This window comes from Leuresthes tenuis, unplaced genomic scaffold (genome assembly GCF_036924035.1).
Source record: "Leuresthes tenuis unplaced genomic scaffold, fLeuTen1.0.hap1 SCAF_14, whole genome shotgun sequence".
In the NCBI taxonomy this organism is placed as follows: Eukaryota; Metazoa; Chordata; class Actinopteri; order Atheriniformes; family Atherinopsidae; genus Leuresthes; species Leuresthes tenuis.
Genome location: NW_027325368.1, coordinates 15,369,547 through 15,385,096, shown reverse-complemented (window position 1 = coordinate 15,385,096; position 15,550 = coordinate 15,369,547). Strand labels below are relative to the sequence as shown.

Below are 15,550 nucleotides of genomic sequence, written 5' to 3'. Positions count from 1 at the left end.
TCAGGAGCACACTATCTATTTTTACAGTTACTCCAGATGGCACTACCTTGGCTTCAAGTAAAAACTTGAGAAACTTTGGAGTTATTTTGACCAGGAGCTGTCCATTAACTCAAATATAAATGGACTTGGACTTGGATAAATGTCTTGGACCGCCTTCTTTCACTTTTGGGATATTGCCAATATTAGAAACATTCTGTCTCAGGGTGACAGAGACAAACTGGCACATGCATTTGTTAAATCAAGATTAGACTAGTATTCAATCCCATGGGGATGATTCCAAAAATTCTCTGAAAAGCCTCCAGGCAATCCAAAAAGTTCTGATGAGAATTAGCAGGACAGATGTTTCTCTAGTTTTAGCTTCTCTTAATCGGCTTCCTGTTAAATCCAGGATTTGATTCTTCCCCTCACATATAAAGCCCTTAATGATCAAGCTCCATCATGTGTCAGAAATCTCTCCACTGTCACGTCGTGGAGCCTCAGGCGAAGGGATTGAATCAAAGAGAAATTTCAATGCAATCTGCTGGTTTCCTTAGTTGGGATCTTATTGGATAGTAATTGGCTTAAATTGAACTCAACTATGTCAATGAGATGACATTCGTTGAATTAAAAAAAAGAAAAAAATATATCTCACAAATGCAACACAGGAAGAAACGGCATTTTCACCTTAAAAAAATCAATTGATCTAATCAAGTAACTGCAACTATATTATCAATTGTTGATTCATTCTTCTTATTTAATTTCCACTGTACTAGTACATATTGTTTTTGCATAATCTAACTGATATAAATCACAGACTTCCAAGAAAATGCAAACATTTCACCTTTCTTTACAGCAGTATAATGGGATTTTTGGTTGCTGCAAGTGTGTGTTGAGGGGAGCAGGAATTTGGTGCCTTTAGAGACAAGGGTGACTCAACCCTTGGATTAATGACTCACTACTAAAGTACCAGTAAAATCTTCAGCTGGAGAGAGAAGTTCCATCTCTAGCTCTAAAACACACATGGACGCATATGACATCATGTATTATTTAGTTATAACTGAAACCCCACAGCAGACAATGAGTCAGACACAGCAGAATGATTATCGGTACTCTCATTAGTCAGCTTTTCACGGCAGGGCCACCAGTGTTAAAGGGCTCAGTGTTCAGCTATTTATCCCTAAAAACTAATTGTGTCAATCCCTTAATGCTGTTAGAAGAACATAGTTTCTTTTGACCCGATCGATATACGGTTTTTGAACCTCTGTTCAACCGCTAAAGGCGGTCCAACAAAATATTAGTGTGGGACTTTTTTTGGACAGGCAGTGTACTGGATTGGATGGATAAATAAATAATCCATAATGTACTCAAGCACTTTTTCTGTGCTTGAGTAAATGACTGCCAGCTCAAAAACTCTGACAGGGCCAGCCACATCTGAAAATATTCATTCAGATTTGCCGTGTAATGTTACATTTCAGTACCGACTCGGAGAAGATCGTCTCTTCATCTCTATCTTCATCTCCACCCACAACTTCACATCATGCTCTATCCACTGTATCTTGGAAGCGAGAAGCTGGAATTCTTTTTCTCTTTTGCTTTGCTGTTTTATAATAAAGAGCTAGGAGTTGAAGATTTTCCATGTTCTTGGAAAGGTTTATGTAATGAATAGAAGCTTTATCTAAATCTTATGTGCTATCTCAACAGTTGAGATTTTCATTCAGCTTACTTATACAAAGTCTGCCCTGTCTCCAGGCCTGCCTACAAGATGTTCTGACAGGTGGAGCGGTAATGTACCAGGCAAAGCTCTGCTGGAGTCCTTTCACTCCGTTTAAGCAATTTCCAGGTCAAACAAAATCACATGTGCAGACTGTTTAGAGCTAACACACCTCAACCATGTGGAACCCATGAAGAAGGAAAGGGGGGAAAAAACTGCTGAGGTGTTGAGGTACAGGGATGGAGGGATGAAAGAACAGATGGAGGGATGCACAAAGAATGGGAAAGAGGGCTAGAATAATGAACGAAGGAGGAAAACTGAACCAAAAGCATGGTATGAAAAGATGCGTGCGTGGAATTTAGGAGGTGCCACAAGATGTCATCTTTCATGGGGGAAAGAAAAAGGACATTTCAGCAGTTAACCGACAAAGCCTGAAGTAGAAGAAATTCTCAGGTTCAGATGTTAGATGCTGGTATACGAATGTTTCACAAATTAGGCCGAGTGCACATTTGAAATGCATGGAGTGAATCCCATAAAAAGGAACCTGCGGTTCATGAGCGACTTGCGACTTTTTTGCTGGACAGTACTGATGTTCAAAACAGTCGGATCTTGTAAATCTACCTCCTGGTGGGTTATATGGGGAACCAGAACTCCAGGCTTTCTGCTGTTACAACCTTCGGTAATAAATACTGTACGTTGAGAGATTTTTTTTTTTTTTTTTTACATCTGTCTTGTGTGTGTTTGTGTGAAATGTGAGAGGAGAAATTTTTTCTATAGAATCTATGCGTTTCCATAACACTGAGACAATATGTGACTGTGATTGTTTTCTCTCCATTAGAGTATGTATATATCTTTCTGGTTTGTGAAAAAAGACAACGTGTGTGCAATTGTACACACACACACACACATACCCATACATATATCTATATACATAGATATCTATGTATATGTATATATGTATGGGTATGTGTGTATGTATTTGGTATGTATGTATGTGCGTGTAGCTCAAGATTTCCATGTGCAGAAAAGCATGCATGCAGCTGCTCTGGCCCCCTCTTGTTGGCCAGAATTTACAGTGGCTTTGGCTCCATGAAGTATTTACGAGCTCCCAAAACACCATCTCTCTCTCTCACATACATGCATTTTAGAACTGTGAAACAAAAACCAACCAAGAATATTCTGCCTCTACCAAAAAGTCCTAAACAACCTGCACAGAACACACCGAGTTTGAGAAGATACCCAGGAAGCAACACGTTTACCTTTGGTCCAAACCCGAGACACAGATTTACATTTGGTGGAATTACAACCTCCAACAAGCAGCATGCTGTGCAGGTTCAACAAAAGTACAGTATGAAAATCAATTAGCCTGATCTAATAAAAGCTGCTGTGGAGAGTAAGTAATGTTAAAGAAAGATAAGCCTCTAAAATCTATTTCAATCAAGATTACGATCAGGATTAGATCAGACATTGTATATTCATTTTCACAATTTGTTGTGATCTTATTGCATGTTATCATCCAAATTAGGAAAAGGTTTAGTAACATTTGTCCCCCCCCCCCCCCTTTCTGAGACCTACTTCCTCATGATGGACTTCCTAATCGAGAGCCCATCCTCAAGATCTGCCTCATTGGCCATGAAGAGCAGTCTCTTCCCAGACTGGTCCACACCAACGAAGTCCCTCTGCTCAGCTGGATAAAACACATCATATCATATCATATCATATCATATGAACACAACATTACAGAACACAGCGGATCATTTTGTTCGACTGCAGTTGCACAGCATAGCAGTCTCATGTGGGATGATGATTTATTTTCCTATTACCTGTCTTTTTCTTGCCCTTCTGACCGGGGACTGTTTCTGTGAATTCATGGGCTTTGCTCATTAACATGGCCAGTGTTGCATTGTGGGCTCTGAACAGATCAACCACCTCATGAAGTGCCACGTCTGTTATCAGGTCACAACTCACGACGAGGACGTCGGTCTGCGGAGAAACGTTGCAGAGAGAAAACAGTCAAGCCATTAACTGCACCGCATCACTGCAGGAGACGACAATGTCTGCAACGCGCTGCATCTGCAGTGGCTTGATGGGACTCTTGTTTGCTTCGTCAAGGACAGAGACTTTGGGCTCTTGAAAGGGAGTGTTCTGGCTTGTTCTTGCAAAATCTCTCAATTTCTTGTACTTTTAAAGATATTTCAACATCAAAACCATACCTGTGCACACATATAAATACACATGTATATAAACACATACTGCACAGGACATGAGGAAATTAAATACTGAGCCTGATTTGGAAACGGACAAAGAAATTTAAGCGAGTTTAAGGATTACTGAACTCCACAGAAGCTCGTTCACGTCACAAGACCGTTTTCTATTCCCAACAAGAAACAGGCTGCTGCGACAGCATTTGCTGTGACAATCAAAGATCACTCTGTGCATGGCGGTTGTGAATACTTTTGTCCTCTGCAGAGCCATTTAAACCAGCTGCACGGCGCACTTCTATCTGGTGCAGATGTGTAGGCTCACATCTTCGGTTTTCCACAGTTATTGTTGTTATGCAACACTATTAGGGTGTGTAAATGCACAGACAACTAGTGGGAGGAAACGGCACAGTTTTGCTAAACTCTGTTTAAAATGCTACACAAAGGACATATCTGCAGCATGTTTACAGGCAGCTGGGTTTATCCTAAGCCTAGAAACTATTTTCATTGTGTCGTACTCTCGGCTGACACTGACAAAATATCACATAACTCTTTTTTTAACCTTTCTTTTGTGCCCAGAACCAAAGCTGGCTGGGTGTGATCAACTTTTTTGAGAAATCCTTTATTGAGATGAGGAAACATTCCTTTGTAATATTCCTCCCAAAGTGTCATAATGCACATAATTTGTTACTAGTGTCTGTAATTTGACCCACTAACAACATTCCACTTGATACATATAATTTATAACCCCAACAGGAAGTGCAGAATGTGCATTAGTCATTTTAAACTGAGCTCCACAGATGCTACATGTATGTGTGTTTGCATGTGGGTGCGCCCGCATTGGTGTGCCTGTGGTATCCATCTGTCTGTCCAGCGATGAAGGCTGTCAGCGTGGCAACTAATCCCACCATTAGAGCCCACAGCCTTAATGACAGAGGCATTGCTGCTCTGTCTGTGATGGGAAGGACAGAATGAGGGAGCAGAGACCACTGTGAAGCACGTGAGAAAAGAGTCGATTACTGTAGAAAACAAGAAAGAAGTGCACGTCTATCCATGCGCCTCGGACTTCGTCTTTGTGTTTATCAACATTTGAAAAAAATAGAATTCAGCAGCACCTCGCATAACTTTTGCTGTCCTCCACATTTTTGTTTACTGACAATGAAAATATGGAGAAAAAAAAAAAGGTAAACTAGAAGCTCAACTCAAACTATGTTTGCTACATTTCTGAAAATTCATTTTGTTTTCAAACATGGTGGTCACTATTCATACACTGGTCAGATTTAAGCTTCTTCCAAAGCTCTTAATGAGCATTAAAACGTGCCAATGCTACAAAGAGCTGAACTGAAACAGAATGAGTTTGAAGCGGTTATTTGAGCCTGTGTGAATAACAACAGTGTGAGCTGGATAGAGGGTCATCAAATTGACCTAAATCATAATCTGCTCTGGTCCTGGCGACAGGAAGCTGCCACAGCAAGGCTGGAGGTTTCTGCAGCAAGATCTATTGACACTAAGACTCAGATCTTTCAACTCTCTTCTACCTCTATCACACACTGACGAACTTGCGCACATGTTCGGAAGCCGAGCGCACAAGTATGTGTGCATGCGTGCACGTGCACACAGACACTTACACACATGAATGGGCAAAAATGTGTTTGCACGCAGCCCACACACACAGGCACACACTTAAGAGGCGACAGCAGAGTAGAGTCAGCTGGAGAGACACTTTGGCCTTTCAACAGCCAGGATCACTGGACAGGTCAGGACCACACACATTGGTGCTCACAAAAAACAAAACACAACATTTGTCTCAGTGGAAGATGACTTCAATCAAAAAGCACAGTTTACATCATTTGATACATGGAATGTATCATGAGTTTTGTCAGCTTCAGTTCTATCATATATATCATATATACATATATACAGTGAATGGAATTCACTTTTTTAGGCCTTTTAAGTGGATGACAGATTCATGGATAATGCCTATTCTTTGCAATGAAATTGCAATCACTGCATAATTCCTGTTTTTTTTTCCCCCTTCTTAAAAGTGTAAATGGTGCGATCACTTCCAAATGCTAAATATGGCTGCCTTCTTTTTATCTTTAGCTTTAAGTGATGTTTAAGGTGTAAATACATAATTTTAACTCTGCAGATAACATGGAAAAACATGCCACAAGCCCTTTAATGTGCAGTTTGTTAGCTAGTGTCACCACATAAATCACCATTTGATATCCTTAAAAAAAATAAATAAATAAATAAAAAAAAAAATAAAAAAAATCGGCTCTTACTTTGAAACAAAAAAATCACAAAATTGTACGTGTGACTGGCTAACCTTGACTGATATTTCCTCCAATCACAGGCCTCCCAGACAATCAAATAATTAGCGTGTCACCTTGAGTTAAAAGTTAAATGGGTCACATTTAACATGAACTACGCCAAGGACTTGTTCTGTTTTAACATATGGTCCTTTTGTGGGTTGCAGAAAAGTGTGGCAGATATCCGCCGGAGTGGGCGGTGAAGTGAAAGTTTTTGTCGAAAGAGGAAAAAAAAAAAAAAAAAAAAAATTAAGCCTCAGAATTTTGTATGTTTGCTGTGTTCCGCTCATGAAAAGCCTCGGCTCCATCTCTCACGTGTCATTCTTCACCTTTTCTCTTGAGTATTAGAAGCTGACAAACATTCATAGACCAAAGGTGAGTCTTTGAATCAGAAACCCCAGTGTACATTTAGTTATGTTGGCCCATATACACTTATTTTGTCAGGAGACTAAGCCTGAATGATAATGAAAACGTCAAGGAGGCTTTAAGTATACAAAGCAAAAAAGTGCATGCGGAGTACTCCTTTCACTAGTTTGGCGTATTGTGAAAGACCTAAGCATTAATCAGCATATGCATCCACCTTTGTACAACTTCACTGTTTGAAGAGGGAACAAAATAAAATATGCTGCTTGTAATCTCTCCTTTCAGTAATCAAGAGGAATGACCTTCAGTGCTCACTCAGACTGTACATAGATTCCTGTAAGTATTTTGTTTGATAGCTTATACCAAATCCCCTCATGGGAGGGTGTTTGCATAAAGACATCACTAGGTGTGTGAGTGTCTATACTGCGCTGATGCATCAGTTTGACAGATGGAGTGATCTCTTGGCAGGCCCTGGGTATAGTTCCTCACTCATCGCCCTGCAGAGTTTGAGTGTGTGTAACTCAATGCCTCTAATCTAGCGAGCTGCTTGAAGGATTAGGGACTGAACGATCCTCAGTAGGAGCATGCAGGAGCTAGTCCTGTTCAAGTGTGTGTATATCTCGACAGGCCTTTTGTAATTTTTACCAATGTAAAAATTCATAACATAGATAGTCGTCGTATTCTTGTTACCTGAGAACAATCTATACCAAAAGACGCCACCGGTCACCATCGTGTTACTACAGTAGCCCACAAGGTAAAAACTAAACCCTAGGTCTAGGGCAGACATATAGTGTTTTTCACAGGAAGGGTAGTTTGGGAATTATTTGACATTAGTGCCACTAGCTATAACATCCACAGGAAATTAAAAAATAAGAAATAAAAAGTATTTTGTTATAAGACTCTGACTGAACTCATTTCAAAACCAAAATACAATTAATCTTGCTTTGAAGAATGTAACAAATGGTAGTGCCGAGACACGTGCCACAATTATTACATAAATCACACAATCGCGATCACTTAAGCTACCCTCTGTCATTCTGACAGTCAAAAGAAAGATTTCCATTCCTCTGCACAAAAATATCTGGATGAAAATAGCAGAAATAGGACTCTTTCCATGTTGTTTTCCAGCGATAGCAACCCCTCGCTCTGATAATGCTCAACAGCGTCGACTATCTGCGTCGAGGTGCTTCGCTTCTACACGTCTTCATGCCGTCTCCATCACCAGCAAAGATTTTGTTGCAAAGCCAAACATTACAACAATACTATGGGGCGTTTTTATTTGGCAGGCGAAGATGCCAGTATCACTAACATGATTCTATTAATGGCATAAAATGAAAAGAAAAAGATTATTTAAAGCATTAATCACAGTTACTTATGATTGCGAAATGCCAATTAAAATGTAAAGAGTGTGACAACTTTAATCACAACGTCATTGAAAAACAAGATCGAGCAGAATTCAGTCTTGGTTTCGTAAGCATTTCAGCTGCATGTGTACATTTGTCTGCATTTGTCTCATTAGTGGCAAAATTTTTTTACTATTCACTTTGCATTGTGATAATATCAGATCTTTTTTTTTCTGCCCCATAGAATGGAAGCATCTAATTTGCTTCCTCGAAATGATGCATTTTACAAACAAAACTCTTAACAAGTCACAGGAGCTAATTACAATTCTAAAAGTAGTATTTCCAACCTTCCGACTGGATAAAAATCGACAACAGGAGAACAAAACCTCACACTGACATATTTTCCTGGTCACAGAGGGCCAGTCAGAACCATGGCATATACAAAGGGATGCTGTACACCCCAACATACCCAAACACAAATGTTGCACAGATGTGCATGACTACTGCATGAGAATAAATGGTGCACTGGGTACACTGGCAGCAAAGGGAGTTTGAGTCTTAACCATGACCTCATCTGTTTAAAGTACATCGGATGAGGGGAGAGATGGAGGGATCAGCAGGCAGGATACAGGGGGGGGGGGCTCTGGAAATTAGAGTTGGGGGTCAGGGATACCAAGACAGCATGGGTATGTGTGTATGTGACTGTGTGTGTCTGTGCAGGTTTTAAAAAGGTGAAATGAGGCACTTGAGCAGGTCTTGGTCATCCAGGGGAGGGGAAGGCATGGATCAGTGATCACCCAATAGAACATACTCCCACCTAAACTTAACCTTATTGCACTGCTTTAATATGGACTTGACATAATAACAGAAAACTCCCCCTAACAAAACACTGACCAACAGAGCAGTGGTAACTGGTATCTGAGGCCGTACCGAGAATAGATTAGCTCTCCCCTTCAAACAAATTGCTCAGCTCCAGCTTTCATCTTAAAGAGCATGACCGTATCATCTGGCTGACATTGGATTGTTTAAAGCGAACACCCTGATTACAAACACTAGAACAAACAGCTGGGGCCGTCACGGTAACTAAGGGACAACGACATGCAATTTCTGATTTCATAGTATTTTTTTGTTTTATTCTAATAACACACCTCAAGAGGAAGATGTAGGTGGGTGGTGGACTTAATTTTGGATAATTGGTGGCAACTTTCTGTTGCAAAGCCAACAGATGGCCTTTTCAAAGTTATTAAGCTCTCTTTCTTTAACGGAACATTGAAGCGGTGGTATACTTTTCATCTAAATCCATGTGGCTGTCAATAGAAACGAACATCAGAAGGCAGTCAGTGAAACATCACAAGTTAAGTGCTTTGCCATAACCAGTTGATGGTGCTATCTCTCCACTCGTGCAACTGAACCATAGCCGAAGGATGGGGTTCAGGGGAATGACACAATCCAAAAATCTGCATTAAAACTTCAAACGGCACAGAATGACACGGAATCAGTAGAACTCCATCATTTCTGCTGGTTTAATCCAAGCCCCAACATTTGCAGTTCCACATAAAGCCACTGAAGCTGGTCCGACAAAATACACCAACGTGTTTGATGTATTTAGTCTGTAAAATGTAAATAGTTTCAGGATCACAGAATATGACGCACAGCTGGGTTTTTTCCATGGACACGCTCTCTTTGCCGCTGTCACGACAGCATAAACACAAGGCTTCAGCTAATATGAAAACAAACTGAGTCCCAAACATTTAGTTTTGCATGTTGCACCTGGATCGATTCAGCTTTGGTTCATTCTTTTTTTTTCCTCTCCACAGTCACATTAATCTGTACGAGTGACAGCTGGTTGCTGTGCCCGTTACAGACAGGAAATGCACATCACTCCTGGCTTCCCAGATCCATTCTATGCGCCCAGCTTCTAGCAGCTAAAAAACTAAACTGACTTTTGTTTCAATAGCACTTTTCAAGCATAAACCAAAGCAAACAAAAGGGCTTTATAGAACAAAAGGAAGACTTAAAAGGAAGGAAGCATGGAAACAAAATAAAAAAACTTGGCGATGGCCAAATCACATAACAGCAGCGAACCAACCAATAAGGTTCATTTATACTCAGTCTATGGTTTAATTTGTAAGGTTAAACAATTATGGCAATTATGTAAAATGGTGGCCCATATAACTACCATCAGGCAGTGTTGTAATAATTGGGATAGGACTAGTTGAGGTCTCCATTTTCTACTAAAAGTATCTGAGAGAGATATAATATGCACACCTTGATCTTTTGTTGGATGTGTCTGAGAGCATCAGCGGTGCCCATGTCTCCGTCTTCCTGGATACAAACCACATCCAGTTTCATCTTCACATCCACCTTCATTTTAGGGTCTGTGCTCATCATCTTCTGGACCTCTTTGGTGGTGATCACTATAACCTCTGGAAAACACAGGCCACTCAAAATAAGCATCTATCAGATAAGACTAAGTGCAGTAAAAAGATACAAAGATAAATGAGGTGCTTTATTTTTTTGACATTGCAGACCACTTCTTCGCTCTTTCATAAAGTAGGCAGTAGCAGCACCAGACCACTTTATGAATCCAAAACATAGCAGAGTCCGTCTGCTTTAATTAGCCTTGTCTGCATAAAATGGTTTCTACAGGGCATTTGTTCAGTCTAGCTGTGTCAGCCCAGTAAAATCTAATTGCAAAGCTTTGGCTAGTGGGCTGCACACAGTAAACTGTTGGCCACACAGGATGATTATGTATAGAAAGCAACTTTTATTTAGGCTGGAGAAGGATTGCAGGCTTTTATAATGAATAGTCCAGTTTACTGGCAGGAACAACAGTCTGGGGTAAGAGAAAAAAAAAAAGAGGGTTTTTACCTTTATAGGCCCCGGGCTTGTAGAGCCACTACATACTACAGCACAATAGTTAGAAATCTGGACTGTAAATCCAGACAGGAAATGCACACCTGACAATGGCTAATGATGTGCTGACAAGCTGGTAAAAGAACGACTACATTTTACACAGAAAAATGAGCATCCCAAGCTTACAAGGCAGGTACCACAGAGCAAACTGTCACTGACTTTAAGTACCTGTGCATGGTTGACATTCACAACTGTTCTTAGAGAAATGGAGTAGCTTAAAGAAGAGAACACATTCTCAGATACCTTTTTTTTCCTCTAACGTCTTAATGTTTAAACACTGGTGATAAACGACTGACTTTGCCCAAGTTTCAGAGGAACATCGGAGGCTGGTTTGTTGAAACATCCTTTTGTATAGAAAACGAGATTCCGCAGTAGATCTGCCAGAACAGTTAATATATCATATACATAACTTAGGGCAGGCCTTAATGTTGCAAAACTCCAACTGTTCCCATGGTCACCGTTGACTGCCAGATGTCGGATATCGAGCAAATGACCTTGAAACTGTACATAACAGATGGGCCATGTTGCATCTGCAACAATAAATATGCCTACATCCACACTTGCAAGCATGCACTGAAAGCATCGAGCAAAGCCTATAATATTAACAGATAATTCTTGAATAAGCTTCAAAGGTTATTCAGCACAGACTTAAATGAGGTTACAGTTGCCTGGTTTTTGCCAGACTTATGCTGTCCCAATAATTAAATAATTAAAAAAAACTTTAAATCACGTATGACATCATTATCTATCATACTGTATGTTCTCCTCCATTACAGGAAATTATCAAATACAATATCTGCCTCTAAGTAACACTAATCTCATCAGAATTCACATGAGTACCGATGTTTTTCTCTCTATAGAAATATCAGCAAAGGTTAAAATAATTTTTTTTTTTAAAAAGAGTCCTTTTGTGTAAGCGGGTGGTGAACTTTTCTTCTGAAAGGTAACTTTTTCCACTTTCTGTTCCAGACTTCCCAAGTAGGTCACATAAAAGTACAAGCTGCATTTCTGCTTCTTTACATTTTATGTGGAAACCAACAATGTCTGTGTGCCCCGTAACACTCTCAGCTCCTACCACAGACATACTTTTAAGCATGGAGGGCACGAAGCTCAAGCACAGCCATCGGATTTGATTGATGTGTCAGTGTAAGGGGATTAATATCAACATGTCCTCATACAAAGTTTGCAGAACAACATGTTTTAAACTTAAACTTTCTCTGTGGCACACAAACACTGCATTTATCTGATCAGAAGTTGGTTTGGTCATGAGATGAAGAAACAACAACAAAAAAATAATACTCATAATACTAAGTATAAGTTGTGGCAGTAGTAGCTGAAGAAATATTTCTTGCTTTTCTATATTTTCTATATTAAAATCCAAGCTATCACCTTCAAAGCCCACTCTCTCCAGCAGGTTCAGGGGATACCACATGAGGGGTTTGTTGCCAACCGGCAGCATAGCTTTAGGGGTGTTGTATGTCAAATCAGTCATACGAGAACCCCCTCCAGCCGCCATCAACACCGCCTGAAGCTCCATGATGTCTGCAGGGAAAAGCCAGAAAAGTGAGGCAGACCGAGAAAGGTAGGCAAAAACTTTACACTAATATGAAATGCAAAACAGGAACGGTTTAATGATAGAAAACAAATAAAATACCCTCCGAGCTATAGGCACTGAGCAGTTACACATCATTTTGTCATTAGGCCCTGTGCAAAAGCCCATTTAAACACGGTGGTACTTCATGTAATCTTTTAGGAATGCATGACTGCAAATAGAGAGGCTCAGTAGCTACTAACTTTAGTGTTGATTTCACAGCTTAGGAAAACAACAATCCAGCGAGGTGTACTGTAGAATTCTGTCTGCTCCATTTAAAGCAACCGTATAAAAAACTCCTCGTGTGACGTTTCATCATTTAGCAGAAAAATGCTCAGAAATACTAAAGTATTTATCTCTTACTGGCTTCATCTCAATTCAACTGATCATGTGATCCACTTAAAAGAAGAAAAAAAAGCCAGACTAAAGAAGAAGAGACAACGAGCGAGACTGAATGTGGCCGCACTGCAGAACATGTGCAGATTTCTACGGACAGATGAACTGAATTACAGTTCATCTTGGGAATTTTATTTAATAAGTTTCTGAATGATTTCTGGAAGATGTTAAACTTTGGGACATATGTGTTGAAATGGCTTCCACGTGATCCTTTTCATACTGATGTACACACACTAAGATGAGAACCTTTGTGGAAACACAAGAGCCTGAAAAGCAAAATGTCAAACATATAAAGAAGATTAAACAAAACATTAATGTCAAGGTACATTTTATATGCATTCAAACAGATTGTCATTAGCTTATGTCTGTCATGTGTGCTTGTTTCCTCATTTTTTAATTTTTTTTGCCTTTTTAATTTTTTTAAATTTTTTAATTATTTGCCATAGGAGTAAACTGAGCTATTACCACATTATCTGAGTGTGTTTGTCTGGTTCCAAGGAGCTCTGTTTGTCACAGACTAACTTGTTTTCAAGCGTTTTAAAAGTTCAATTTCAGTAATTACATGAGACATAGACATCAAAGGAAAAATCTGCAATATGTTATTGCTGATAAGTTATACAAGAAAAAGGTCAGATTCAAATGATTTCTAACAAATACCATCACCGCAACGAGTATTGGCAAGTATTCAGTTGAGAAGCTCTTTGCTTTATAGAATGCTGCCTTTATAGCGATTCTCGTATCATAAAAAGAAATTTATCACAACACTTGTAAGACATGAGCACTTATAGACTAATTTAGACAAAACTTTTTAACACTTTTGATTTTGAAAAACAATCTGATATAGTAAGAGAATTTAATATCTCCCATTAGTTAAACATGGCAGGTGTATTAACTACTATTTGTGAATGAATAGATATAGAAATGAATCCACAAATTGATTAAATTACATATTTTTTTATCATAAGTGACAATAACAATAATAACAACAAGTGGTGGTAGTACTTTGATGCTTATACTGGATATTGTTATCATGTTATATGTGCTTGCTTACATGTGCTTACACCGCTGTACTGGAACTATCATCACCGGTACATTGGTTACAAGTGGCCATACAAAGCTGATGACACGCTCAAATTTAACGAGAAAGCCGAGAGCTTGTACATTTGGCACGCATTTCTTTCTACATCATTTTTAACTGTTGCACGTCGCAAACACAGCATGGACATCGACACTTACTTAATCAAGCAGTGAATGACACATGTCCCGGCACGGTTCTGGATTAATTATATAATGGCTTCAAACAAACACCGCAACTAGAAAAGAAAATATCTTAACGGTTAAAGGAATACACATTTGCATACCTGTCACAGTCTCTTTGATTCCAGTTTATCAGCTGCCTGCAAATGACAGTGGTGGCAGACGCATGTAAGTTAGTTGCTGTCACTGTTGTGAGCACTTCACTAACTGTTAGCATAGAGGCATAAATGATACCGCTTCACCAGAGACAGTCCACAACCAGCCGTACACAGCCTTTGAGGACAAAACAGTCAAACAAATGTTCGGTGGTGACAAAGTAGGAATTGTTCGCTATTTTCCTTTACCAGAACTGCGTAAAATAAGCTAACAGTTAGCATTGTATGATGACATCTGGGTGCGTTCATTGAAATCCGTCCGTCAGGGAAACTACTTCCTCTGTAATGTGGTTCCTACAGATTGAAAGGCAATTATGTGAGTAGTTGATGCTGTTACCGCGTAAGCCATACACTGAATCGACACAGGTTCGGACTGAGTTTTCAGGAAAATTTAAATACAACTTCAAGCATTTACCTTTTTTTGAGAAATTAAAGAGGGGTGTTTTTAAAAGTTATTTCCTTCAGTCTTTCCCATTGCAAGGCTACCAACTGAAGTTCTTTATATTAAACAGCAAAACAAATCTATGGGAAAAAGATAAGAATATGAAGAGGATGAACTAAAATGATCTCTTAAAAACATATTTACCATGCTTACTCGTTGAGCTAAGATATGATTTACTGACAGTAATGCATAACAATTAATTCCTCATTAGCTCAATCTTGGTGGTCATAATGATGACAATTAAGATAAAGGGAAAATCTTTAAATGCATTTTTCCCTCTGGTTGTAGTTGAAGGAATTACTTGGGTTCACACATTCACCAAATGTGATGTGATCAGATTAGCAGCCAGAAGCCACCCAGCTATTCCTCCAGACTTCAAGCATGAAAACTCCCAATCCACAGAGCTGAGACGTAACAGCAAATTGAGCTTGGGGAATGTGGCTTTGGTTTTGTTTGCTCTGGCCAGGAGATGAGCTTGACTGCTCATTACTGCTAGCTCAAAACCAAGAGAGCAACAAGGGAGGGAAGAAAGAGAGAGAGAAAAAAAGGGACAAAAGACTGAGTAACTTGACTGTCTGTTGTTGCCTGAATTCCATAATACTGACACTAGAGAATGCAGTTTTTGGACACAACACGATGAAATCTGGCATCTGAAAAGCTGATGCTGAGTTGCATTGCTTGACTGATTGCTGGGAGCTGAACTACATTATATAATACATTGTGTAGCAACAGGATGTGTATGAAAAATTTGTGCAAGGTGTGCAATTGAAAGTATAGTAATGTTAGTTTCAGTTAATAAAAGTGTTGGCTACCGAGAAAGAGTTTAAAGCGTCCTTTAGTTCTCTTGGATGAAATATGACCGTTTAGGTTTTAGTTAGGTTTAT

At 39.4% G+C, this 15,550-nt stretch overlaps 1 protein-coding gene across 1 annotated transcript in view; it reads right to left on the bottom strand.

Moving 5' to 3' along the window:
- eif2b3 (eukaryotic translation initiation factor 2B, subunit 3 gamma) overlaps positions 1 to 14,489 on the bottom strand; it is a 28,935-nt gene extending 14,446 nt beyond the window's left edge. Inside the window, exons 1-5 of the mRNA XM_072364589.1 lie at positions 14,174 to 14,489; positions 12,215 to 12,367; positions 10,178 to 10,335; positions 3,514 to 3,673; positions 3,266 to 3,377 (exon numbers count right to left, since the gene is read on the bottom strand). Coding sequence (XP_072220690.1) covers positions 3,266 to 3,377; positions 3,514 to 3,673; positions 10,178 to 10,335; positions 12,215 to 12,362 — 578 coding nt within the window. The 5' untranslated portion in view covers positions 12,363 to 12,367; positions 14,174 to 14,489. The remainder of the gene's footprint in view (positions 1 to 3,265; positions 3,378 to 3,513; positions 3,674 to 10,177; positions 10,336 to 12,214; positions 12,368 to 14,173) is intronic.
- Between the last annotated feature and the right edge of the window lie 1,061 nt (positions 14,490 to 15,550).